At 55.1% G+C, this 27,279-nt stretch overlaps 1 protein-coding gene across 2 annotated transcripts; it reads left to right on the top strand.

The window, feature by feature from the left end:
- The first annotated feature begins 13,269 nt into the window (after nucleotides 1-13,269).
- PDZK1IP1 (PDZK1 interacting protein 1) lies at nucleotides 13,270-19,724 on the top strand. 2 transcript variants are annotated; one of them, XM_027572927.1, is made up of 5 exons: nucleotides 13,270-13,405; nucleotides 13,619-13,792; nucleotides 16,611-16,719; nucleotides 18,557-18,652; nucleotides 19,250-19,724. In XM_027572927.1, the coding sequence occupies exons 2-5, from the start codon at nucleotides 13,729-13,731 to the stop codon at nucleotides 19,320-19,322; spliced, it is 342 nt and encodes a 113-aa protein (XP_027428728.1). In that variant the 5' UTR covers nucleotides 13,270-13,405; nucleotides 13,619-13,728; the 3' UTR covers nucleotides 19,323-19,724. The 2 variants fall into 2 exon arrangements, with proteins under 2 accessions (XP_027428728.1, XP_027428729.1); XM_027572928.2 differs by lacking the exons at nucleotides 13,270-13,405; nucleotides 13,619-13,792; nucleotides 16,611-16,719 and adding an exon at nucleotides 16,995-17,163 and having other exon boundaries at nucleotides 19,250-19,723.
- The last annotated feature ends 7,555 nt before the right edge of the window (nucleotides 19,725-27,279 follow it).

Raw genomic sequence — 27,279 nt, 5'->3', positions numbered from 1 at the left:
ACTCTGCACCCCCCTCCCCTCCGGGCTGCCTTCCGTGAGGCTGCCTCTTCCCCAAGGCCCTGCCTACTTCGGGTGGGGTGAGTTTGGGGTCTTGGGACTTCTCAGGACCATGTAAGCCTATGGAAAGATACCCACGGCCCTCTGTGAGGCCTGCCCTCCTGGCTCAGGCTTTGCTGATCTGGAGACAATGGTCTGAGACGCTGACACTCAGGGAGGCTTGCCTGACAAACTCTGGACTCCAGAGTATTTTCTGGAGCTCCTGGAGCCTGGAGGTGGGCAGGTGGGTCCCTCAGCCTCCTCAGCAGGGCTTCCCCCACACACCTGTTTCCACACGGGCGCAATCCAAGGCAGTGGGGTCGTAGAATCAATTGAAAGGTCCTCGTCAAGCACTGACTTGGACAGAGTGTGGGCTGGACTGCCCAGATGAAAAAGTGGAGGCTCTGAGAGGCAAAGGGACTTGTTTAAACAGCCTAAACTCGAGCTAAGCTGGGACTAGACCCCAGATCTCCTAACGCCCCACCTGGAGCGGTCTCCTGCCCTGAGGCCAGCGCTGTCCAGTCCAGCTTTCTGGGATGGTGGGCGCGCTCTGTGTCTGCCCTGTCCAGTACTATAGCCACTAAGCACACGTAGCTCTCGAGCACTTCAGTGGCTAGGGCAATGGAGTAACTGAATTTTTAAGTTTGTTTAATTTGAATTAACTTAAATTTAGACCTGTTAAGATGCCAAACTCCCAGGGAAGAGCAGATTGTCATAGAGAGAGGCCGGCGGACCTGAGCCCCAGACCCAGGAAGCTCAGGAAGAGGACATGGGTCACTGAAGGTTAGCCTCACCTGTGCTCGGTGTCCAGTTTATACCAAAGGGCTGGGATTTTGACTCGGCTGGCTCACTGACTCCTCTCTACAATCCCGTGCAAGGGGACAGTCACTCTCATTTTACAGATGAGGTCAGACAGGTTAAATGATTTGCCCAAGGTCAAGCGGCTGAGAGAGAAGCCCAGCCGGGATTCTGACCCCGGCTGTTCAGCGAGCCAGTTCGCTCACCCCACTGCTGGCGAAGCCCTGGATACTGTCGGGATCACTGCAGAGAGGCACCAGCTAGTCCTGGGCCGTTAGCATGGGACTACCCTGAGGGAAAATCAGGGGGCCCCTCCATACATTGTGGGAGGGGAGGTTGGGTCATACGCTATTCTGTGAGTTCCCTGATATGGGGGGAGACACGATCTCTCCTGACTCAGTCTCACTGCTGCAGATGGTGGTTTGAAGATAACAGTCCCCTCTCCCTAGGCAACCCCACCTCCTCATCATCCCGTAACTAGGCCTTTCTGAGACCCTGTGGACCTACGGGACCAGGGTGGAAAACTCTTTCCCACCCCGTGCCCGGTGACAGCTCAGCCAGCTGAGACCTGTGAGCCCAGGGTCCTCTGCCCTTTGCAGCTCACCGTCTGCAGCCTGGGACCTGTGGTGCTCCTGGGTCCCAGGCTCTGCAGGATCCCAGGAGGCTGGGCCTTCTGCCCTCTGGCCGTTCCCACACAGGCGGGCCACGGTGCCTTCTCTCAGGCTCCACCCCTCTCTGCAGCGGTCCCCTGGGAGCTGCATGTTCAATGGGCTATCAGGCCTCCCCATCACTCTCACGCCCCTCTCCATTACCCCTGAATAGGTGGGATCCAGACAGACACAGGCACTCCCAGCCCCAAGCCCCCAGGCAATCTTGCCCAGGCCCGCCTGGGACCTCAGAGCTCTGCTGCCGGCTAGCTGCCCGGCCCGGCTGGACACTGAAGTCCTGGGAAGCGGCAACTCTGTTGTCTGGTGGTGGCACATTCTAAAGCAGCTGTTTAAAATAGGGACCAGCAGGCCGTGACTGCCCTGGTCTACGGTGCTAGGATTCGAGCCTGTGTCTCATGACAGGTACAAGTTGAGGTCGCTAAGACCCTCAGAGTCAGCACGCAGGGCTTGTCTGCTTCCCGGCCTCCAAGTGGCTTTCTGGCAGCCTCCGCAGATTCCTCGGGGCCATGCAATGGGGTGGGCAGGACAGGGCGGTGGTTGCCTGGCGTGCTTATTTTTTGAGGAGGGGGGCCGGGTGGCCCACAGGGCCCTTCAGGGTCCACATCTGCTTGGTTGGGGCCCAGCCAAAGCGGGGCTGGCCTGTCCAGTTGCTGGGAGCCGGCTGGCAGGCTTTCTGTATGATGCTAATGAGGGCGGTGGCAGGTGAGGAGGGGGAGGCTTCGCTTTTGTCCTGCACTTGTCCTTGCTGGAGGGTCCTCAGAGAGAGACAGGGGGCCTCCTCAGACCCAAGTGGCCGTGATTAGCCTGCCGTCACTCACTTTGATGGCTCCAAGTGCTCTGGGGGTGTGGCCAGTGTTTCAGGGAGGGAAGTGGGGGTAACATGCGTGGTCCAGGGAGCATCCTAAAAAGTCATGCTAGTTCTAGATTGGAGTGAGAAATGCTCTGCCATTCTCTGCCTTCCATCCTCCCTTAAGGGCCTCTTGAGCTCCCCAAGTGTCCCACGTGCATCGTCTCTCACTTCCCCCCTCTGAGCCTTTACGTGGCTGAGATGCCCTCCCCGAATGCCTCATGACAGGTGTACTCCTGTGTGTTCTCTACCTCAGAGGCTCAGATGCTGCATCTGCTGGATCCCCCACCCCCGGGGGACTGGGGCCTCCCCTACTTCTGAACTCAGAGCCTCCTGAACCATATCTGGGTGCTGTTTGCCATCGGCCCGTATTTGAGTCCTGGCCTCATCTCCCTATTTGTGAGTTGGTCAGTGCTGGGACAGTGTGTCACTGGTCCCTGGTGGCTCCGTCATGCCCAGAGTGTGTGGGCTCACATAGGTGCTCAGTAAATATTTACTGAATTATTTCATCAGATCCTCATGGTGAGTGAGCACAAATGGATCATTACCTTCTTTTTTATTAAGGGCATTTCCAAATCTATATGAAAAAAGAGAGCATAATATAATAAATGGCATGAATCCATCACCAACTTCAACAATCATCCACATGGGTAACCTTGTTTTGTCTGTATCTCCAGCCCTCCCACACTCCCTGTCTACAAGATGGATTATTATGAAGCAAATCCCAAACATCACGTTACTTCATCTGTAAATTCAGACAAAAATCTTTATTAATGTTCTTATAATTAAAAATAGCCACTGAATATCACTTTGTCAGATTGTATGTTATGCTTTGATAAATTCCTACCCATCCTTCAAAGCTCAACTCAAATGACACCTCTTCCTGGAAGTCTTCCCTGATCTTTTCTTTCCCCCTGGGGAGTTTAATGGCTCCTTCTCTGAGGTTCCAATTGTATACCTCCTTCACAGCACTCATTGCTTTTTAGTAATTGATTTTTTTTTTTTTTAACGTGAGGAGGAAGTATAATGTAATACTTGAGAGCATCAAATAACTGTGGATTCAAATTCTGGATCCACTTACTTTCTGAGTTTAATTTATCTGAACCTCTGTATTCTTGATGTTAAATGGGGATATAGCACTCACCTCATATGGTAAGGATTAAATAAGCTGCATCCACAGCACCTAGCCCAGTGCCTGGCCCATAGTAAGCGTTCCTTCAAGAAGTGGTAGCATTGCCGATGTCACATGTCTTTCTGGACTGAGCTGGAGGGCAGGCCCCAGATGCTTCCTATGTGTGTCCTGGCACCTGGGAGGCCTCTCTAGAAAAGCATGAGGGGGCAGGCTCCTATTAGCCAGAAAATAGGCAGACTGGGCTCCGCCGTAGAGTCCTAGTGCCCCTGCCTGGCCAGAGAGAGGCTCTGGGTTAACTTCGGGCTATTTAAGAGCACTAGTTAAAAATTGGAAAAGTGATTTGATTTTGCCTTTTAATGCAGATTTATTTTGTTTGTTTTTAAACTATAAGTTTTTTTTTTTTTCTCTTCCAACAAACATTTTTTTTTTGTTATAGGAACTCTGGAAAGAACAGAAAGAGAAGCAAACAAAATAAAACAAAACAAAAACCATGAACTCAGCCCAAGTCACCAATGAACATTTTGTTGTATTTCCTCCCTTTAAAAAACAAAATCTATTTTGGGGGGCGCCTGGCTGGCTCAATCAGAAAAGCATGCGACTCTTGATCTCGGGGTTGTGAGTTTGAGCCCCATGTTGGGTGTAGAGATTACTGAAAAATAAAATCTTAAAAAATATCTGTTTTTTTTCCAACTATGCTTTTGTTTAACTTTTACATGCATGCAGCTCCAGACTTTTTTTTTTTTTTTTAAGATTTTATTCATTTACTTGACAGAGAGAGAGAGAGAGAGACAGCAAGAGAGGGAACACAAGCAGGGAGAGTAGGAGAGGGAGAAGCAGGCCTCCCGCTGAGCAGGGAGCCCGATGCGGGGCTCGATCCCAGGACCCTGGGATCATGACCTGAGCTGAAGGCAGACGCTTAACGACTGAGCCACCCAGATGCCCCAGCTCCAGACTTTTAAAGTCATTTTCATGTTGAAGATCAAAGCCTGACTTGCAGACAAAAGCTTCAAACGTGAGATGTTCAGATGGTTTGGGTGTGGCTTCTTCTACACTGAGTTAGAGGTGGTGAACGTGTGGCCACCCGAATGTGCCCATAATGTCTCTCCCTGCCCTGCTGGGGTTTCTGTTCTGAAAAGGGATTTGTTTGGGACAGGGCAGTACAGCTCAACACTGGATTCTGGGTTTAGATCTGGGCGCCCCTAACATTGAACAAGTATCTACTGCTACCAGCTGTTCAGATGAGTTACCCTCCAACCAATCCTGTGCAGCATTGCCAAGACACGGAGGTTCAGGGAAGGAGTCTTGCTCAGGTCACACAACTAGTGGTGGGTGAGGGTCTTGACCCCCAGCTCATTTCTCCTGGGCCCCAGAGACTTCAGCTTTGAGTCCATTCACCCCTTCCTTGCCTCATTCCTGTGCTCTACCTCTCTCTGCAAGCTCACAGCTCCAACTCGCACATCTCTAGTGATGGGGAGCTCACCACCTTTCTGGCTCTTCTTTGCTATCACTAGATAAACTCTTGAAGACAGGCTTTCTCTCAGTGAACCAGATGCAGTCTCTCTGTGGCTCTTCTCATCCCCAGCTCTGTGCTTAGAGGGTACAGAGCACAATTTTTTTCTGGTCTAAGGCAGCCCTGTAGATATTTGGAGACAGAGACTCCTGAGAACGCTCCTTTTTAGGCTGAAAATCTCAGCTTCTCCAAATATTTAATAGACTAATGGCAAAATTAGTATGAAGGGAATAAAACCGTTTTAGACAGGGTGAGTTAAAATCAGTTATATGACTCCAAAGGCCCTGAAATATGGGGCATGCCTGATGCTAGTGCTTCGATCATATGTGGTATGAAGGGGAGGGGATATGTGTTCCTCCTTTATTTTCCTTTTGGGTTGGAGATCCACTCCCCATACATTTACATAGGGCATTTCTTAAGGCTGGGTCCTAACCTTCCTGCTCATCCTTCCCTATCCCAGCCCATCAACCCCTCTAAGCCACTACTTCCAGCTCAGATCTCTCTCATACCCCAAGCTGCGTGCTGAAATGTCCCCTGGGCTCTGGGAACTCAGCCCCCCCGCACTAGGGCCCAGCATTCAGCCCATTGCTCTTTGCTTGTCTCATCCACTAAGCCTTGAGTTCCCCTAGGGCAGGGCTGTGCTTGGCACAGAACAGACACTCCGGAGAGTTTCGTTAAATGAATGAATACAGTCTCTCTCCTCACCCCCAACCTGCCGCTCTTCTAGCACAGCATCCACGCGTTATCTAAGAGGGAGGACTAGGTGCCACTTGGACTCCACTCTTCCCAATCCCTCCCTCCTCACATCGAGGGAGGAAACTAACTTAGCCTGCCAGTTGTACCCCTTAAATTGCTCTTCTGTCCTCCTACTTCTTTCCGCGTGCTGCTCTAACCCCCCAGCCATGCCTCCTGCCGTCTGGACGCCCCCCCCCAACCCCCAGCCTGCTCACTCCTCCCTGCTTTGTCTAACCCCGCCTTCAAGCGGTGGTTGGGGAGACCTTGTTGAAACACAAGACGGCCCGTGCCATGTCCTTGCCTAAAGGACTATAGTGGTGTGTAAGGGAAAGACCAAACATCTTAACAGGTCCCACAAGGCCATCAAGACCCCTTTCCCGACCACCCTCTGCTCTCCGGACAGGCCGGTCCCCCCAGTAGCTCCTCCTGTCTGCACGCTTTCCCATCGACTCTTCCCTGGATGACGGGCACTTCCGATCTTCTCTCCCCGTGTGCTGGGGAGCCCCCTGTCACTGCCCGACAGCTCCCAGATATACATCTCCAGCCTGGACCATGCCTCCGAACTCCTGACTCACATGCTCATCCCTGGACAAAACGCATGAATCCTGCCCCTGCCGGACATTCCCCATCTGTCCTCATCTGTAGCTGAGCAGACTCAAAACCTTGAAACCATTCTTGGCTTCTCTTTTTTCCCTCCTATTCCAAATCATGTTGGCTGTCCTTTCAGAACGTATCTAGATTCAAATCCTGCATCCCTAGTTCCACGGCTGCTACCTTGACCCAAGCCACTGGTGGCCCTCACCTGTCGTCTCGTGGTGGCCGCTGGACTGGTCTCCCTGCTCCCGCTCTTCTTGCTTTCCATGGTCTTCTCTCAACACAGCGGCTGCATTGGGTCTTCTGTGCTCAGAGCCTCTACCAGCTTCTTGGCTCCGTCCGATTCAGAGCTGGAGTCCCTAGAGCCTGGAGTCCTACAAAGCTCAGATGAGTGGCTCTCCAGCGGCCTTTCAAACCTCCTCTCCTGCGGTCGCTTCTTGATTAGCCACGCTGACACCTTCCTCATGCCCCTTCCTCAGGACCTCTGCCCTTGCTGTTTGCTCCCCGTGCCTGCCATCGGCTCCCCTCTGACAGCCGGACGTCTTGCTTCCTCACCTCCGCTCTCTGCTCAAATGTTACTTCTTAGAGGAGACTTCCCTGACGAGGTATGTGAACCCGCACGGCCCTCTCTGCCAGCACCGCATTCTCCTGATCCTGTCGTCTTTCCCATCCTGCCCTAGGACTTCTGTTGCCGATTTATTTGCTTCCTGGATAACCCCTCTAGAATGTAAGTAAGCCCTGGGAGAAGTCAGCTCCTGACCTTGTTTTGTTCGTTGCTGTATGCCGGGCGTCTCAGAGAGGGCTTGGTCCACAGGAGACATTCAATAAATTTTGGTTGAATGAATCAACAAATGAATGAATGAACTTTAGGCTTAATATTACCTTTTCTTGACTTCCTACAGTGGAGGGCATCCCCATTTCTATCCTCTTGGCCCTCTTCCATCTCCTTTAATGTATTTGGTACAAATAGATTACAGTTGACCCTTGAACAACATGGGGGTTAGGGACAATGACCACCCTACCCACCCCTGCACAGCCAAAAATCCACATATAACTTTTGACTCCTCGCAAACTTAACTACTAATAGCCTCCTGTTGACCAGAAGCCTTACCGAAAACGTGAGCAGTTGATACACAGCTTTTGTATATGCATTATATACTGCATTCATATAATAACATAAGCTAGAGAAAAGAAAATATTAAGAAAATCACAAATCATAAAGAAAATACATTTACAGTGTTGTACTGTATTTACTGAAAAAAAGTCCATGTATAAGTGGACGCAAGCCGGTCAAGCCCATGTTGCTCAAGGGTCAACTGCAATTGATAATTAATTAGATAATTGTATAATGTAAGCCCTATCTTAGTCACTACTGTATTTCCAGTCCCATGATAGACACTGAATATGTTGAGTGAATGAATGAAAGCAAGCCAGAATGCTATTTGGGAAACTGACCAACACATAGAGCCCTGGGCTACACATAGGGATGCCTAGGGGTCAGCTCTAACCCTCCTACTAACTTACTATGTGGCCTTCAGTTAATGACTGTCCCTTTCTGAGTCACAGCTGCCCCAGATGAAAAATGAGGAACAAGATCACACCATTCAAGATGAGCGTTTCGGCCGGGGGAGACTGTGATTTAGATACTAGCACCCCCAGTGTGGTTCCACTGCTGGGGCCCGCAGCCGTGGGCTGGGGAGCTGGGCTGCGCTGGAACCACCGGGCAAGGATTGGGCCTTGGGACCTCTGCTGGCAGGCTGGGCTCTTGGCACAGGGTCAGCCCTTTAGTTTCTTGGCTGAGTGAGGAGGCAGCAGGAGGAGGTGATTGATCTTCCCCAACTGGGGGGTCCTGGTCATAAATCTCACCGGCCCAGTGGGGTCTCCTAGGACCCAGGAGTCACAGCCAGTACATTCCTTGGCTTGGCCGCCTCAGGGCTGGTGCTTTTGGCCCCTTTCAGCTCCCAGGCATGGGGCCCTCTAGGGGGGCGATCACCCATTCCATCTGACCATCCGTAGCCCCCAGCTCTGAGCCCTAGGAAGCTGCTGTCCAGAAAGTGCCTGTCTTTCTCCAGATCTGACCTTGAGATCACGTGGCCTTGCTTTGAGCAGACCTCCCCCCGGGGCTCCTGGTGAATCAGGGCTTCTTCACCTGCTTTGTGCTATGGAACCCATGGGTGGACACCCTTCTCAGAGTAATGTTTATAAATGTGTAAAATCAAAGGAAACCAATTATACTGAAACGTAGTTATTAAAATATTAAAAATGTAAGTTTCCAATATGGTAACTTATATATATTTTTACAATGTATTAAATGCTAAGATCTAGGGGAAGTGGAGTCCCAGGAACTGCTCTACTTCCACAGTGATGAGCATAAAGGATGTTTCCAGATGTCTGCACCAATGGTGTATGGTGATGTGGAAATAACGCGGAGGGATTGTGGTTTGTTGTCTTCTTTCTTTTTTTTTTATTTTTTCATTTATTTTTTCATTTTTAAGTAAGCTCTACACTCAACATGGGGCTCAAACTCACAACCCCGAGATCGAGAGTCGCACCGACTGAGCCAGCCGGGTGACTCTGTTGCCTTTATTCTTAATGAAAGAAAATGGTCAATTTCAGGGCGCCTGGGTGGTTCAGTTGGTTAAACGTCTGCCTTCGGCTCAGGTCATGATCCCAGGGTCCTGGGATCAAGCCCCGCATCGGGCTCCCTGCTCAGCGGGAAGCCTGCTTCTCCTTCTCCTGCACCCCCTGCTTGTGCTGTCTTTCTCTGTGTCAAATAAATAAAATCTTAAAGAAAGAAAACGGTCAATTTCAGCTAGAGGTTGATGAAATGCAGATGTATTGTTTTCCCCGTGCAAGTTCATGAGCCCCTGAGTTCTGCCCATGGGCCCTTGTGAAGGGAGTGCTAAGTGAAGGGGAGCCAGGTAAGAGAAGTGCTGAGTCTGAGAGGAGAGAGGCTTACCACAGTCCTAACCAGCCCACCTCCTCAGAACCTGATTAAAATGTAAATATCCAGCGTAGTGTGTTACCAGAGTCACAGAATCACAGGCTTCCAGAACTGGAAGGGCCAGAACCCCTTTTGCAGATGCTCCCTTTGAGTGACCTGGCTCTTGGCCTCTGCTAGCACACCTGCAGGGATGGAGAGCTCACTCTCATTCCAGGCTGGATAGCTCCAACTTCTCTGAGCCATGTGACACAGGGATGAATCAGACCCAGGCTCTGCCCTCACAGCTAGAAGGTAGAGAAAGACAGGGACCCAACTACAGCTAAAATGCTTGCTTTATTCAATAATCATTCCCTGAGTTCCAGGGAATGGCTCTGCCAGGCCAGAGGTAGGCACTGGATCTACTGAGACTTACTTTCATAAAGTATTTGTTGGGTGTGTGCTCAGGTACTGGGCTCAGTACTAGTGTACTGGGGGTGACATGGACATGATGCCTTCTCTCTGGGGAGGCAGACATTAAACGAGTAAGCACGCAAGTCAATATGTAATTGCATTTGTGATCATGGCTGTGAAGAAATGAGCAGGAGAGACTCAGAAGAGCGACTTCAGCTGGGGGAGAAAGGAGGTCAAGGAAAGCCCCTTGGAGAAGAGTGACATTTAGGATATGACGTGGCGGATGGGTTGGAGTCCGCCAGGCAAATAGGAGGGGAAGAGTAGTGGCCCTGATGTGGGAAAGAGCTTGGCTACTCTTAGGAAGAGAGAGGGGGCACTAGGGCGAGGTGAGGCTGGAGAGGGGCGTAAGGGCAGCTTGTGGGGTCTTCAAGCCCATGCTAAGAAGTTTGCATATTATCTTAAGAGCTGTTGGAAGCCCTTAAAGGGTTTCAGCAGGATCTGCTTGAATAAATAAAACAAGGTATCCCGGAGCTCTCAGGCTTGCCACAAAACATTCATGAGATTGAAATACTATGAGAATGAGGGAAAAAAGCTTTTCTGTGCTCTAAACACCCTTCTCCAATGTGTCTCCCTGCTTGTCCTCTCTCTGCCCGGATTTCCTTCTGGAGCTGTCCTTTCTGCTTGGTCCAGCAATTCAGCTAACTTTTTTCCCTTGCATCGCCTCCTCTAGGATGCCTTCCTTAACAATTTAGTCGTCTGTGCTTCTCTACAGCACAGCCCTGCGCATGCCATGGGCACTGTTCCCAGCATGGCTGACTGTTTACATGTCAGTGTCCACCCTCTCTTCCTCCAAACCACCCATGGAAGGGGGCGGAAGTGGGGGGCTGGAGGGAGGGGAAGTTGCAGAATCTTTAGCGCCAAACTGGCCCCCTCCCTTCCCTCCCCAACCTGGCTGGGATCGGGGCTGGACTCTGCCACCTGCTGGCAACAACTAAAATGGCAGGCAGGTGGGGGTTGGGAGAAAGGCCCCTCCTGGAAAGTCTAGGCCCACTTTGGCTTTTCTGAAAGGTAATCAATCACACAAGGTCTAGCTAGATGGAGGACCTGTCCAAGGGGGCCTGATGATTTGGGGTGGCAGAGCTGGGCTGGGACCAGGAGGGAGGAACTGAGTGTTGATGGAGCAGCAGCTCAGAGATGAGGACACAGAGTCCAGCCCTGTGGAGCTCCTGAGGCTTGAGTCTAGATCCTGGGCCCACACCAGAGCAGCAGAGGGCCTAATTTGTTACCATGGGGACCCAGGGCCATGTCCATACAGCTGGGGAGGTGACCCCCCCCCCAGCTGGATGAGGACACGCAGAGAGCAGAGACCAGCCTCAAAGCCAAGTGTCCACCCACACCCCCCTTTTCCGGAACAACTTGTTTTGCTCTAAAGCTTGGGACTTTGACCTGGGAGGTATGTTTTCCTCCTGTTGATCACCTGATGTCCTTCCTGCTCATCCCCCTCCCCCACTACCCCAAACATGGCCCCGGGTGTCCTTGTCTTTCCCTGTATTCTTTAGGGAAGGGGGCGATGCTTGGGCAAGGGAGGCGGGACCTGACACCCGGGGACTGATGGGAGAGGCTGGGCTACTTTGCGGGGGCACTTCTTGGGGGGGCGGCTATGACACTGACACAGCCAGCTCAAATCGGATCTCTCCTTCCTGGGTTTCTGGGACATCTCACTCCTCTGAGGTTTCTTCCTCCTGCTCTAACTTGCTCCTCTTCCTTTTTAAAGACCCTTATCATTGGGGTTGTGTCCTGGTCCCTCACTTCTCTCCTTTCTCCTGCTCTCCTCTTGCCACATGCACACACACACACACACACACCACCACCACCACCACCACCACCACCACCACACGCGTATACACACCAAGCACACCATACACCACACACACACTCACACACACTCACATATATATGCACCACACCGTATACCGGACACCACACAGCACACACGCACTACACACACACCATAGACACCCCCCCCCCCCCGGGAGACCATACATTCCCGTTGCCTCAGTTGCCAATGCTGTGCCACGCGTGTCTCCCAGCTCTAGCTCTTTACTCCAGACCCAAGATCCTGCTGCCTTCCTAATGTTTCCTTCTGGAGGGTCCACAGGCGCCACAAGCATAATACATCTGAGCCCGCAGCTCATCATCTCCCGCAGCCCTTCTGGAAACTTGCTCCAGTCCCTTCTGAGGCACCGGACCTCACCCTCAGCAGCTCCCTGCCCGTCCGGCCATTCCCCGCCAGTCACTGCGTCCAGACGCTGTGTTCTGCCCACTCCATCCCCTAACTAGAGGCACAGCCACGGCCCTGGGTGTGGGGCTGCTGTGGCAGCCCCCCATGATCTCCCTTTCCAGCACTTGCCCTCCCCCTCACTCTCCACCCTGGGGCCAGAGGCGTTTTCTCAAACGCAGATATGCCCACGTGACTGCCCTGATTAAAACTCTCCAAGAAGGCATCCTGATGTTTATTAAATTCAACTCCATTCCTTGCATTCCGACCGGTGATTCCCTGGCTGTTCATTAACACGAATGGTGCCTACTCTAGCCAAACTTTGTGCCAGAAAATTCTGAGGACGCCAAGTTGGGGGTTAGGGAGGGAGAATAGGACATATACACATATGTGTCATTCAAGTCCAAGCCAAGCTCCCCTAGATCACCAGAGGCTCCCCGTCTTTGGAAGATAGCAAGCACGCTGCTCTCGAATGTGCATACACAGGAAGCAGGGATGAGGCGTGACACCTGACCGCTGCCACTGGCCGGACCATCCTGCAATAGAAAGGGTGGCCCACAAGGTCCTGTGAACAGCAGCTTGGTGGCTTCTGGGCAGGGAGGCTGTGGAGGGACTTCCGGCGTATGCCCTGACTTCTGGGGACCCTCCATCTCAGAGACTTTGCCCCAGGATGCTGGGTCCTTCTTTCTTGGTGTCTGCGGAATCAGACTCTCAGCATCTCTGGCTTCCTGTACTCCTGGGGAGGGGTGAGGCAAGGAGACCCAGCGTGACCCTTGGCCCCGGGCCTCAACAGGTACTTGGGTCATTCTTAGTTCCTGAGCTGGAGGACCAGATGGACTCCATGTGATCCTGGGGTTTGAGGGCCCAAGGGTTTAGGGCCCCAGATTAGAACCTTCCACTTGGGGATGTCTTTGCCTCCACAGCAGGGCTGGGTTCACCCACTTGTCTCCCTGTGATGGTGGAGGTGGATCAGAAGGTATGTATAATGGCCTCTGATCAAGACTGGATCTTGTCCTGGGGAGCTTCCACCCAGCTTCCAGAAGCCCCATCTGGGGCCGAGAGGAGAGCTGAACAGGACCAGGGCAGCTGGGCAGGGTAGGGAAGGCTGTGGGCGGGGCCCCTCGGGTCCTCTGTCATGATCCCCACAGGCGAGGGTAGATTATAGAGCTACTAAGCTAGGCCAGGGATGGCGGGTCAGAAGCCCCATGGGCTGGTCTGGCTGAGGAGGGACAGGTGAGGGGAAGAACAGGAAATGGGCCGGGCCATGGGGGAGGGTCAGCTTGAACCTTTCCCTAGGCCCTGGGGTTTTCCCCAAGCTCCTGGCCGACAGCAGATTTCTTAATGCCACTGTCAGCCTTCCGAGACAGCCCGCCCACAGGAGCAATAATGTGTCACTCCTCTCCTAAGAGCCCAGCCCCGCTGCCAGGAAGGGGGAAAGCTGACACAAAAACTGGGGAGGCCTGGGGCTTGGAGGTGAGGCACCGACTCTCCTCACATCTTCCCAGTCTGCAGACCTGCTTTCTTGTCCAGCCTTTGAAAGATGACCTCGCATGCGAGCTCCAGTGGGCAGGGCACCGACCTGGGAGGCCAGGCCTGGCAGCTCATTACCATGGGAGGGAGGGCAGTTTCTCTCCACCTCCCTTCCTTCCTCCCTCGCCTCTTTCCTTACTTGCTCCTCTCCTCCAGGGCCAGACTGAGCCCAGGCGGATCTCAGGCAGACGCTGACAGACCCCACAGCAGCCCCAGGAGCCCAGATACCAGCAGCCGGGGAGAGGGCCTAGAAGCTGCCTGCAGCCATGTCGGCTCTCGTCCTGCTCCTTGCGGTTTTGTTCACTGCAGTGCCGCCTACCAGGTGTCAAGGTAGTCCAGGACTGGGGGCTGCGGTGCGGGGGGGCTGGGCTGGGGGCTGGTAACGCAGGGGTGGATGGGGTGGTCGTCTGGCCTCCCTCACCACCCTGGACACCTACAACTGGGAAGAAGCAGCAGGGACTGGGCTCGCTGGAGGAACCTCCAAAGGCAGAGCTCTGAGCAAGGCTTCTGTCTGGGACTTGTTTTCCAGGAGTGAGGAATGCGGGCAGCAGGGGAAATGTAGAGACTTGGACTGGAGACCTAGAGGAGTGAGGCCCAAGCTCCAGGAGCAGGAATTGCCTGAGAGATGGTGGGGTCCTGAGGACAGGGGTTCAGGGGCTACAAGGGAGGAGGGAGCGGGCCCGAGGTGCCCCTCATACGGCCGGCTTGTCCCAGGGGAGGGGCTGCGCTGTTAGGGCTGGGCCCATGTCTCTGGCCTAAGTCCTCATTGTTTCAGCTTCCTGGGCTCCGGTAGGGGACAGTGCCCCAGGGTGGCCCCCTCCACAAATCTGAGCTCTTGTCCCACTCTGCCTCTGTCTTGCTGTGCGGCCAGGAGAAAATCACTGCCCCTTTGTGAGACTCAGTTTTCTCATCCATAAAATGAGGACAATAAAGCTGCCCTGCCTACCTCCCAGGGCTGCTGCCAGGTGAGGGCGTGGGAAAGCCGCACACCAGTGAGGCACCACACCCCCAGATCTGCCGTCCGCCCTGAGCTGTGCGGCCACATCCGCAGCCCAAGTCTGGGGCTCTGTAGGTGGGATTTGGGTCCAGAGGGAACTGGCAGAGATGCTCCCAGGGTACCCCTCCTTTGCAGGGGCCCTGAGCTGGCACACAGGTCTACTTCACCTCTGCCTCCCAGTCTCTGAAGCCCTCTTGGAAACCGCAGATCAGAGGGGTGGGGTAACTTGTGTGGATCACACAGCAGAGCAAGAAGGGATGTAGCCGGGTTCACGAGCCCCTGGCTCCGCCCCCCCCCCCCCCCCCAGACCATGTTCGGCCCCTGGCCCCTGACAAAACCCAAAGGCAGTGAAACAAGAAAGGGTTTATGTCAGTGAGGCCGATGCCGGGAAGACGGCGGACTAGCGTCTCCAGGACTGTCTCCAAAGTGCCAAAAATACTTCCAGGTTTATATAAGAAAACTGGGGGGCAAAAGTAGGCGGGTCCATGCAAGTGGGCAGTGAAGGTCAGGTCAATCTTTGTCTTGGGGTCTTGCTGGCTCGGGGCAATCCTTCTTGCCTGAAGGGGGAGTTTGGGTTTCCAGCAGCACAGGCTTTGCCCTCCAGGGCCTTTTGCCCGAGTTAAGAGATAAGCCGGAAAGAACTTCATCAATGTGAAAGTTTGAGATCACCATGGAGGGACTTGCAGTCTTTCAGGGACAGGGCTCAGGTCACCTCTCTCCTGCCGCAGGCTCTGTCCCTTGTGCTCTATGTTTACTTCAGAGCCACATGGACCATGGACGGAGGAGCAGGGACCCGGGTTCCGTGGGTGTCTGGAGGGAGCTGGCTGCAGGGTCTGGAGGAGGCAGGGAGGGGCCTCCCAGGGTTTGAGCACTAACCCCCCATCCTTGAGTAAACACGGAGGAAACAATGGGTCTGATCCATTGTTTCTTGGGGAAACAGTGAGTCCAAAGTCTGCTTGTTGGCAGGTATGGAGCTCAGGGTAACCACACTGATCTGGCCCTAGGACGGAGTTCCCGGATCCCTCCCTTCTTCCCTATACCTGGCAGGCTCAGAGAGAGCTCAGAGAAGGGGCAGGGCCTTCACTGCAGCAGGAGAGCTTCAGGGTAGACTCAAGGAAGGACTTCTGAGTGAGAGTGAGGCAGAATGAAGTTTTTGATGCCCAGCCTGGGCCCCTCAAAATACAGGATGGCACTAGGGATGCATGTGTTTTGGCTTGGAGACAAGACCTTCTGGGAGCCTCCTGTTGGTCTCTGTCCCTTCCTGAGACCCACCTGCTACTGCGTGTCTACTCTCTGCAGGTTTAAGCTCTCTCAAGCTCATGGAGCACAGTGATGCCTGGGGGAGGGGAGAGCCCTTTGGGGCTGCCTGTGGCAGAGAGCAGAGATTTGGGGAAATCTTGAGGGTTGAAGGTGGTGTCAAAGGTCAAGGGTCAAAAGGTAAAGAAGATGATGTGGGGGGGGGGGCTCAAGCTGGTCTCTGGCCTAGTCCTGTAGGCACCCAGCTGGAGGAGATAAAAGGGGCTCAGGTTTTGAAGCTTTCTTCTGGCCCCACGACCTGGAGGAGAACTTGCCCTTCTGCCTTGCTTTTCCAAAGGTGTTCTGTCCCACCCCTCTCTCCAGGCACCCCTAGCTAAAGCAGCCTTGCTTGTCCTATACTCCCACGCCCTACCCAGTACCAAGGAAAACTTCTTACAAAACAGGATCTTCCAGATGCCAGCCCAGTCCTATCAGCTCTGGCTGCACGCACCTTCTGGGAGCCGGAGAGAAGGGGAGACAACCTGGGCTGCCAGGGCCCAGGCCAGCTGTCCAGAGAGCTGCCCTTTGATCCCTGGGGCCCAGACACTCTGTAGGGGACCCTGCATGTGACCCATGTGGAGGGGTGGGCAGGGGCTCAGGGCTGTCTCTCCTTGGCACCTCATTCCTTTTTTGAATTCCCACTTTCCAACTGTCATCCCTCTCTAAGCTCAGTGAGGGGTTCAGGTGGGTCCTCCTTGCCACCCTCGCTCCCCCAGAATGTCTCCTCTGGTCCCAGCGGCCGTCTGATGGCCTCCGACACAGGCTCTAGCTCCGAGGTCCCTCCCTCCCCTGTTCTATGCTTGCAGCCCCCACTGCGGCAGAGCCTGCTACAGCACCCCACTCCCCTCTTTCCAGGCCTGGGGAACCTGCAGCCCTGGCTGCAGGGCCTAATCGCCGTGGCTGTGTTCCTAGTGCTGGTCGCAATCGCCTTTGCCGTCAACCGCTTCTGGTGCCAGGAAGAGCCGTGAGTGCCGCCCGGGGGCATGGGGTCTGGGCTGGTGCGGGCTGGGCAAGCCCCGGGCCCGAGCTACTGCTCCGGTCGTGGTGAGAAGGGCCTCGGAAGCCCAGCGTCCAGTGCTGTCACTGTGTGGGAGTGACACCGAGGCCGAAGATCTCCGGGACCGGAGCTGAGGCTCCGAGGCTGCCAGACCGGGCTCTGTTGGCCCCCACAGCTGTGCTCGTTCCTGGCGAGCTTCCCTCCCTGAGGTCTCAGTGTCTCTCTCTGTAGCGTCAGGACACTGGCCCCGCCTGTGATGGGGGCTGGGAAAACCTCTGGGAAGGAAAGTTCCATCTTTCTTCAGGATCAGGCGCCGTACCACATGCTGGGGTCCAGGGGGTCCGCGGGACAGACACGGCTCAGCGCCCCCAGGCTTCCGGGCTGGAAAGCACGGGGCAGTCACCGTGCCAAGTACGGACTCGACGGTAAAAGGGAGTGCAGAGGGCAGTGCTGGGCCTGCCCGGTCTGGGGGGCCAGGGCCTGTAGTCCGAGAAGGCCTGTGAGTTCACGTTGATTCTGGGGGCCGACGAGTGTGGAGGAGCAGGTCTCAGGATAGAGCAGCATGGGCAAAGCACTGCGGCCGATGGGAGAGGGCAACGAGGACACTGGGGGTCCTAGGTCGAGGGGGCTGGGCTGAAATGCAGTCCACTCTGTGCCCCCCAACCCCGGGGCAGGCCGCACCTGCCGCTAGCTCTCACGAAGGGGGACTGGTGCCTGGGCGCCAGCCGAGGCCCCGCGCGGCCCAGTGAGGGAGCATAAGCGTTCACGGGTGGAGAGAGGCATAGAGAGGACCCGACAGAGACTGGCGAGCTAGGCAGGACCTGGGCCCAGCAGACCCCGTACACCTGCGCCCCGAACTTTGGGCTTTATCCTTCGTGCAATAGGAATCCAGTGAAAGCTTGTGTGCTGGTCTTGGGATGAGAGGCGGCCTGAGCAGAACGACTCTGGCAGCCCTGGGCTGCACGCGTGGGGTAGGGGCAGGCAAGAAGGGCAATGAGGGAGGCTGAGCATGAGGTCAGGACAGAGTCTGGCCTCTGGAGGCAGCAGAGGGGATGCGGAGGGGACATGTCTGAGAGCTGTCTAGGGCGCTGATCCCCAGAAGTTGGTGGAGGGGGTCGGCAGCGGGCAGGAGGAAGGAAGGACAGGGCTGCGTCCCTCAGGCTGCTGGTGCCACCGCTCACGGAGACACGGAGCCCCCGAGGCCGATCTGGACGCAGCTGCTAAGTTCACTTGGGACATGCTGAGTGTGAGGGGCCTGGGTGGTGTCCAAGGAAGGGCAAGCAGCGGTCCCGCGACCCCGTGAGAGCGGCTTCCGGGTCGGCGGGGGCAGAGGCCACACTCACTGGGTTTAAACTTGAATAAGAGGCCAGGAGCTTTTTGTCAGAAGTGCTTCTTTTTTCAACTGACCCAGGCTGTGCCTTGAGTGGATGTGGACCATGTCTGCGCCCGGTGCCGGGGAAAGCCGTGTAGATGTCTGGGGCAGACACCAAATCCCGTTGGGTCTTGAGCTGAGGCCAGAAGGAGAACCGTAGAGGGAGGCCGGGCCACGGTCGGGGAGAGGCCTTGGATAAATCTTTTGCAAATCTCAGGCCGGGACCTGAGGCCCCCACCTTGGAGCAGGAAGGGCCAGAATCAGGCCACTGACAGGGGCCCCGCTGGAGAGAGGGGCTTCTGGTGAGAGCCAGCCTCTGCCCCTGGGCTTGTGAGGACCAGTGCGTAGGACAGGGCCTGACTGGACAAGGGGAGGAGGCCGAACAAAGAGGGTAGGGACCTGGGGAGCCCTACTGATGAGCCTCGTCCACAGGGAGCCCGGGGACGTGGTCATGACCGTTGGAAACAAGGCAGACGGAATCCTGGTAGGAACAGATGGAAGGTACTCCTCGATGGCGGCCAGCTTCAGGTGAGGGGTCGGCCCAGGGTTAACCACTCTGTGCTCCAGAAGGACCCGGTGCTTCCGAGAGGTGGGGGTGGAAGCGGGGGGAGGGCAGGGAAAGAAGGCGACTCATCTGGGGGAGGGCTCAGCGAAGAGAGGAGCTGAGGGAGGGGTGCGGTGGGGGCTTTGTGAGGACACAGGGCTCCTGGGGGACCGCCAGCTCAGCTGGGGAGAGGGTCCAGTAAGGGGATGGGACTGGAACTCATACAGAGGGGTGGAGGGGTGCAGTGGGGCAAAGGGACTCAAGGAGAGAAGGGGACTCAATGTGTGGGGCGGGGTAGGTGGGGGGGCTGCTCAGTGGGGAGATGGGCTCCATGAGGGGGTTGTTCAGTGGGGCTCCAGTGGGGGAAGGGTGCAGCATAGGAGAGAGATGGGGCTCGGGGGGAGAGGGGTGCTGAGAGGCCTCCAGTCACAGGGGCACCTGGGACCAGACATGGGTAGGGGAACTCCCTTCTGGCACTGAAGTGTACTTATTCTGGAAGATGCTGCCCTCACAGGTGTAGGATAGAGCAGGGAGAAGGGGACGGCACAGAGGGGGTGATGACCCCTGTCATCCTCTTTCAGCTCCAGTGAGCACAAGAATGCCTATGAGAATGTCCCCGAGGAAGAGGGCAAGGTCCGGAGCACCCCCATGTGACCCCCACTTGCATGTGGCCCCCAGCCCTGACCCCACGTGCCTGTGATGGATGCCCGGCTCACCACCCAAGCCGCGCCTTCTCTGTGCAGGAAACTACAGTAAGGGGCCCGCTCTTCCAACCCCACCCTGCCCACCTTCGCTTGAACTGTCACCAGCCAAAGCCAGAGCTGTGTCCAGGTCGGGGCTCAGCTGGGGCCCTAGGGTTTCCTGGCAGGTCTCCCACCCAATTCAATTCAGAGGACCCTTCCGAAGAGGACAGTCAGCTCATCACCTCCCACCCTGCCTCACACCCTCTCCCTCTAACTGTGGAAATGGCTCTCATTTCTGCGAAATAAAGATGTTTTGTATTTCCAGGCCTGATGTTCCCAGGGCTCAGAAACAGTCCCTCAGGCTTACAGCCAGGCCCAGTCTTGCTTTCTGAATCATGACAATCAACCTTCCAAAGCTACTGTCATGGTAGCTTTGGAGGATTACCCAGGAAACCCTCTCTGGGAGGCCCCTTGGGGCCAGGGAGCTCACCCACTCTACCCCTCGTTCCAGGCAGGGACCCTGCTGCCAGTGCCCCTTCCCTGACCTACCCTTAACAGCCGTGATTCTGGGCCCTTCCTTGTTCAGTACTGATACCCCTCCCTATCGTCTCTGCTGCCTGGCTTTGTAGGTGGCTCACTCAACCCTTACCCAGGCGGCTCTAGCCTGCCTCGGCTGGCCTTTGAGCATAAGAAGTTCTGAGACAGAGCTTGGGCTAGGACTCACGAAGCCCGGCTTTGAGTCCTTGTCCCCTGCAGACTTATTATGTGACTTTGGGAGAGCCACAGTCCTCTCTGAACTCAGCTTCCTCTCTGGGGAGGCTTTGGCTAGTTTCACTGCAAAGCTGGAGTAGAGTCATCCTCACCAGTGCCCCTGATTCCCGGTGCTGGGGGGTGGGGGTGGAGTCAGGGAACTGGGTCCCAGGGAGAAGGAAGCAAGAGGGAGTGGGGAGGAGACACACTCAGTGGGCTGGCCGACCCCGGAGGCCCCTCGTCCCTGTGACTGTCATTCTTCTGGGAACAGAATCTGGGGTGACAACCTGAGAAAGACCCAGCCAGGGGCGCTCCCAGGTGCACAGGAGTGGGGCTAGAGGGAAGGAGGCAGTCCACCTTGCCCCAGAGATCTCCCTCGGTCAGCTGCCCCAACCAGTGACGGCCCCCTCACTTCCCCGCTGTAGCCATTGTTCTGCTGTTCGAGGGTTTCAGCCAAACGTTCCAGGGAGGCACCGTCTAAGATCTGATTTAGCCTTTCTTACCACACTGAGGTCTAGTTTGTAGCCTGCAGCAGAGGGAAGAGCCCTGTGCAGAAGGAAGGCAGGGTCTTTGCCCCAGGCCTACCCTTGTCTGCTGTGTGACTCAGGACAAATCGCCTCCCCTCTCTGAGCTTCAGCTCAGTGAATTGTGGATGTGCTCATGTGGGCAGATGCCTTCTCACCCACCGCTGCCGGTTCCAACTCTGCATGTTCCTTTTTCTTGGCTCTGCCAAGAAAGGTTCTTCTTCCTCTAGGAGGTCTTCCTTGACTAGACCAGAGGGCAGAGCCAGGGGGCCAGTGAGCCCAGCCTCTAATTTACTGGAGGAGGGATGGAGGCTACTGGAGGGCCTCTGCTAAGGGACAAACACCCTCTTCTTCCTTTTCTAATCTCCTGGTCTGAACCTTTTTGGCTGCCTGGATCTGATTCTCCTTGCACGAACCTCCATTTCCTCCCACTGCTGCCCCCAGTTGTCCCTGAGGGGCTGGGGGTGGGTTCAGGTCTGGCCCCACACGCCCTCCAGGATAGAAAGCAGAGCCACCATCCCTTGGCCTCCCTCACCTGTGAGGCTGCCCAGCAGGGGCCAGTGGCAGTCACTGTCCTGCCTGGTTCCTGGGGCAGGCCACCCTCTCCCTTGCCTTGGCCTCTCGGGGAGCCTCCTCAGCCCCCTCTCCACGTTGGAGGAACCAGGATGGTGGGAACTCTGGGGTCCTTGCAGATGCTGGGCTGGCACTGACCTTCCCCCCACCCCATGTTCCTGCCCTGGCAGGGGGCAGGGGGCATGGAGCTGCCGGCCCCAGAGCCCCCAGTCCTTATCGCTTGTTCCCACCTGCCAGCCGGGCCAGAGAGGAGGGAGGGAAAGGAGGCTGGGCCCGGGCCAGGGCGGTGCTTAATGACCCTCCGGGGCCTAATCTCAGGCTGGCAGCCGTGGAGTGGCTCAGGCTCGCTCCTGGAGGAGGCTGATAACACACCAGCTGGGCCCCCCACCATCTATCGGGGCTGCACAGCCAGTCCCAAGGGGGCAGCCATCAGGGGGCCTGGGGAAGGGAGCCTCTGGGCTGGGGCGGGGGTGGGGGGATGGGGGGTGGGGAGGCAAGCCCCTCCCCCACCAGCCATGCAGGGAGGGTATTCTCTACTCCTTGAGTGACAGACAGGGGGAGGCACCCGGTCACTGGAGCCAAATGGCTGGTGGGCCTTCACGACTTCCTGCTCCCTCCCCGCCCTTTCCTCCCACCCAGTCCCTTGTCTCCTTCTTCGCTCTCCCAGCCTTTATGGATCACTGTCTCCCTGAGTGCACCTTTTGGTCTCTGTTTTTATCTCCATCTTCTAGTCTCCTCTTCCTCCTCCCTCCACCTGAGCTAGTGCTCACCATCTCCTCTTTCCCCTTGCATCTTTCTCTGTCTCCAGTGGGTTCCCCTGCGCGCCCCACCTGCCCAAGCAGCCTCGTGCCGGTCCCTTGGCTGGGGACAGTCCCTCGCCCTCCCTCATTGGCGTCTCACTTCTTCGTGTGGCATCCTCTCGCACTGATCCCTCCACCTGCTCTCTGGGCGAAATGCTCAGGTTGCGCAGGCCCTGGCTGTAGGGCCTGGAGATTCTCCTACTGCTAGAGGACATTCTTGCTCTTCCTGCTTCCTGGGACAGGGCTCGCACCTTTCTTTTTCCTTCTCTACCTAAAACGTGTGAATTTCACAGGGTTGCAGTATAGGTTACGTCCAAACTCAGGCTCTGCCCAGGAACTGAGGAGTCGGAGGTAGATTGTCGTGCTGCTTACTTCAGTTAGACTCCAAGAGGAACTTCCAGTTGGGAGATGGTTTCAAAAAAAGGGCTGTGGAATTCTATCTCGAGTGTCACCTGTTATAGGACAGAGTGCCAGGTGGTTGGAATGATTTTCAAGATGATTTCCCTTGGGGCACCTGGGTGGCTCTGTCGTTAAGCGTCTGCCTTCGGCTCAGGTCATGATCCCAGGGTCCTGGGATCAAGCCCCGCATCGGGCTCCCTGCTTGGCGGGAGGCCTACTTCTCCCTCTCCCACTCCCCCTGCTTGTGTTCCCTCTCTCTGCTGTGTCTCTCCCTGTCAAATAAATAAATAAAATCTTAAAAAAAAAAAAGGAAAAAAAAAGGTGATTTTCCTTATGCTCAGAATAACCTAAGCAGAAATACTGCTTCAAGGAGCCATCAGATCAAGACTACAGCTTCACAGAGATGGCTCCCCCAGCTTAGGGTACAGGTGGGGGTGGGAGTGCAGAGTGGCACTCCAGGGGTGATCCCAGTCACATGCGCTCTGCCTTGTCCCCTTGGACCAGAGTTCACAGGTGAGTCGGATAGTTGGAGCCAGCTGAACTTGCTCTGGGACCAGGGTGGGAGGCATCTGCCTCTCCTCCAGGTCTGGCTTGGGGCCTGGACCCTCCAGCTTGGCGCTCTCCTCCCCATTTCCAGTCCCCAGAAGTGCATGCAGTGGCCAAGAGCTTGAGCTTGAGAATCTTGCAGAGTCTTCTTCAAATTTCAGCTCTTCCTCATCGCTTGTGGACCGCCCAGCCGATCAGCTGCCCCACTGGCTTGCCAGTAGGCTGGCTTCTGTTGGGTCTTCTCTGCAGGGCTGCTGGGGGGAGACAGAGCTAATGTACTCTGTTATTGTACCTGCCACTGCCAGAAAGCCCTCCAGGTGCAGGGAAAGTTCCTTGCCCACCTGGGACCGGGCCTTCCTCTGGGCTATTCCCACCATCCCTGTGGTCTGTTTACTTGCCAGGCCTGGGAGCTCCTGGAGGGCAGGAACGGGGTCACTTCCCGCTGCATCACCAGCACCCGAGACAGGGCTGGACTCAGGGGAAGGGAAGCCCCTGGTGTGGTGAGGAAACCCAAAGGAAGGGACTAAGCCCAGTTGTTTGTCCAGGTGTACTCTGTCCATACCCTTCAGCACACATAGGTGCAGAAGAACACACACACACACATGCATGCACACGTACTCACTCTTTCCCGCTCTCTGACTGAAGGTCGTGGGGTCAGTGATGAGCCCCCCTGAACATCCATGCTCCACCTGCCTCGTCTGTCTGCCCGGAGCCTTGGCTGCCATCTGGTGGCTGCACGCTCAATAGGAAGGGCAGATCAGCAGAGCGCTTTTAACTTGAGCTTCAGCAGGGCTCTTCCCCCTTAAGTGCTGTACCAAAGGCTTTCCCGTGGCATGGCTCCAGGGACCCCGCCCCCAACCCCGCTGCCCCCCAGGTTGTGCCAGCAGTTTGCTCATCTTCCAGTAGGCTTCAAGGGCAGCTGGCCTCCTGTGCTTCCTCCTTGTGGCCCCAGAGGCCAAGTCTGTGAATACCTTAGGTTGCAAGCAGTACTGATGGGGGCCAGGCTCTTGGGGGCTTCGTCACCCTGGTCCTGATGACACACCTTCCTTTCTCTCAGAAATGACCTGGGAGCCCAGTGGCTTCTGCCCTGGGGTGCTATTCCAGAGGATAAGGGATGACAAAGTGTCTGGGACATGTTCCTTGGAGACCCCCTGGAAAAGCAAAATAGAGAGAGCTTGATGAGAAAGAGAGGAGGAAAGAGAGAGAAACAGAGAAGTCAAGGACAAGTCCCAGTATTGTTCTGAGCATGTCGGAAGGTGGTGGAGCCTGAGACATTGCGCTGGGCTATGCAGGCCATGTCTCCACTAACCAGGCCCTGCAAGCCAGTTTGGGCCTGTGTCTGCATGAAGGGAAGAGGAGCCTTTTTCCAATTCTCACTAAGGCCCCATACAGCCTAGTGAATGGCATTGGGAATGGCAGGTACCAGCGGACAAGCAGGAGTGTGTGTGGGGTAAGGGCGTATTTATGGGCATGTGGAATTGAGGAGCCTCTGGGCATCTACAGGGGGTGGGCTGGAAGGCAAAGTGGGTGCACAGTTCAGCTCTGGCTCAGGTGAGCGGTTAGCAGTCGAGCCAGAGATGTTGCCTGGGAGCTGGATGCCCACTGGGAGGTTAAGAGCCAGGTCTGGGTCAGGCAGCCTGGATATAGCCATGCTTAGACACGTAATACCAAGTGACCTTGAATAAGTGAACTCAACTCACCAAGCTCCAGTTCATCCACCTGTAAATTGGGGGTAGTAGACAGTATCTATCTGATAAGAAATGGTGTAAAGATGAAAAGAAACAATGCACATAAAACACATCGAATAGTGCCTAGCACATGGTTTGTGCACAATAAATATTAGCTATTGTCTTTTATTTCTGTTATTATTACGGGATGGGCTGAACTGCATGCAAGATTGCAGTGTGTCAGAGCTAGCAAAATCCTTAGAATCATTTAGCCCAGGTTACTAATATTGTACTGTGGAATCTGAAGCCCGAGGTCATGTACCAAGTTGGGGTGAGAGGCAGCTAGAGGCTCTGCATGGCTGGTGAGTACAGAACATCCTGGGCCCAGCTGCTCTTCTGCACCTCTGGAGGCACCAGCATATTACATGGGTTCGTTCTGCACCACTGAGGCTGGTACAATTTTGCATGCAGACTTTGCAAATGAATAACCAGGCTCTTGACCAGTTCTAGCTGTGAGCGTACGTGTGGGATGGAGGTGGTGAGGACAGGTGCTGATAAGGAGGGGAAAGGGTCAGGGAGGAGAGGGAGCTCCAGCAAGCAGAGGGGAGAGGGACAGAGAGGGAGGGGGAGAAGCTGACGGGAGCATCTTCCAGGCCCCAAGAGCTAACAAGCTAGAACAAGAGACTGGGAAGGGCCTTCCCTCGAACCCATATACAGCGATGGCAGGGGCGGTGGTGCTGGTTTTTACATAGAAGCTGAGGGCTACTCTATGGCCGGGAGGATGCTTTGTGATTGGAGCCTCATTCTGATCCTACCAGGTGGATATAACCGGGCCCATTTTCTTGGGGAGAAGATGCAGACTCAGAAAGGGAGGCGACTTTAGTGGCACTGGCCTAATTAGTGGCATTGGACTAGTTAATGGCACTGGCCTAGTTAGTGGCATTGGACAAGTCTTTTGACTTTAAATCCATTGCTAATTCTACCCCAGCATAGAGTTCTCTCTCTCTCTCTCTCTCCCTCTGCGTGTGTGTGTGAAATGGGGAGCTGAAGAAAATAGAGTGTTTGCCATTGCAAAGCTTACCTTGCATTTGGAAAGATGAATCTGGGAAAGTGGAGAGGGATCCCTTCAAGTATCTAAGCGGAGTGGTCAACATATGCCATTTCTGCCTCCATCCTTCCCACCTGCTCCCCAACCTCATAGCCTCTATTCCACCCCTAACACTGCTGAGATGATTCTCACCAAAGGCACTAGAGTCCCATCTTCTTGTCACAAGGTGTGATGGTTTATCTGATCCTTCTTCTCTCAACATAATAGGATCATGGCCATTTTCTCTGTGGCGCTGCTCCTGACCAGCTCGTCGGGTTCCCACAGGACATTGGGCTCACGTTGGCCATGGGGTTGCTCTCTGAACAAGATTGTGGACTTGGAATTCCACGAGGCGGAGATGCATCTGTCTTGTCTATTGTAGTGTCCAAGTGCCCAGCACAGGCCCAGAGTACTGGGGGTCCCCAGGACATGTTTGTTGAAGGAATGATATGGGGACCTTATCCACTCAGTTCATTCCCATTACTGCCATGAAGTATCAACTTCCAATTAGCAATAATCGCACCTCGGGTAAACCTCATTGGCTACGATACTTCCAAATCAGTCCCATTCCATCTGGTCCGCAGTTGCCTCATGCACCACTCCTCGGGCACCTTAGGTCCAAATGGAATCCCGATATTTCGCCGGCCTGAGTCCCCTGTCCTTGTTAACAGTACCACCACTCATCCACCCAGGTCAGAGATGGGATTCACACCGAATTCCGCTCCCTCAACCCCACTCCTGCTCCCCTGCTTCTGGCCTCCAGCTCGCCTGGATGTTTGCAGCCACTTTTCCTGTCTCCCTGTTTTCACTCATGCTGCATGTGTTCACACCAGCCTCCGTGCTGCCACTGGAGAGAATTTCCCAAACACGGCCAACTGGGACCCAGCCCTCTACACCTGCAAAGCGATCCCCACTGCTCCGGGCAGGTACAACTTAGTGGCTGTGGGCATGGGCTTGAAGCCAGACTTCCTTGGGCAAATCCCTCCCTGCCAACTTTATGTTAGTGTGATGGGCAAGTTCGTAACAAAGGTACCTCAGCACCTGGATCTGAAAATTAGGGGTAAAATGATGCCCATCTTATAGGGTTGCTGTGAAGAGTAAATGAGTTCATGCGTGCACAGAAAGCATATAGTAAATAGTGGGTGAGTGTTAACAACAGCCCGCATAATTTTCCTTTCCTTTGTGCCGGCAGTATCTTGAGCAGCCAGCAGATGGCTGATACACTGAAGATACACTGAAGGCCCTCTGTGACTTGCCGCCCTTCCACCTCTCCAGCTTCTGTTCTCCTCTTGGCTGCACAATTTACACTGCTTTGAGTTCTCCAGCCTCCCATTCCCTCTCCTCCCACACCACTTCACATCTTCGCGCCTGTGTTGTTCATGTTCACAGCTCATCGTGTTCCTTCTGCCAGCCTCACTTCCTTCAGGATGGCTCTCTGCTACCCCTTTCCCTCCCCATGCTCTATGTCTGTGACCTCCTGGAGGGCAGGACATCCCCAGGACATCTGGCATAATCCCTCTATAGAGCAAGTGCTTGGTGTTTGTTGAATGACTGAATATGTTAGCTAGTTCCAGCTCCGCCA

Source organism: Zalophus californianus, chromosome 4 (genome assembly GCF_009762305.2).
Source record: "Zalophus californianus isolate mZalCal1 chromosome 4, mZalCal1.pri.v2, whole genome shotgun sequence".
NCBI lineage: Eukaryota > Metazoa > Chordata > Mammalia > Carnivora > Otariidae > Zalophus > Zalophus californianus.
The sequence above is the reverse complement of the archived record's forward strand: the minus strand, read 5'-3'. Positions and strand labels throughout refer to the sequence as shown.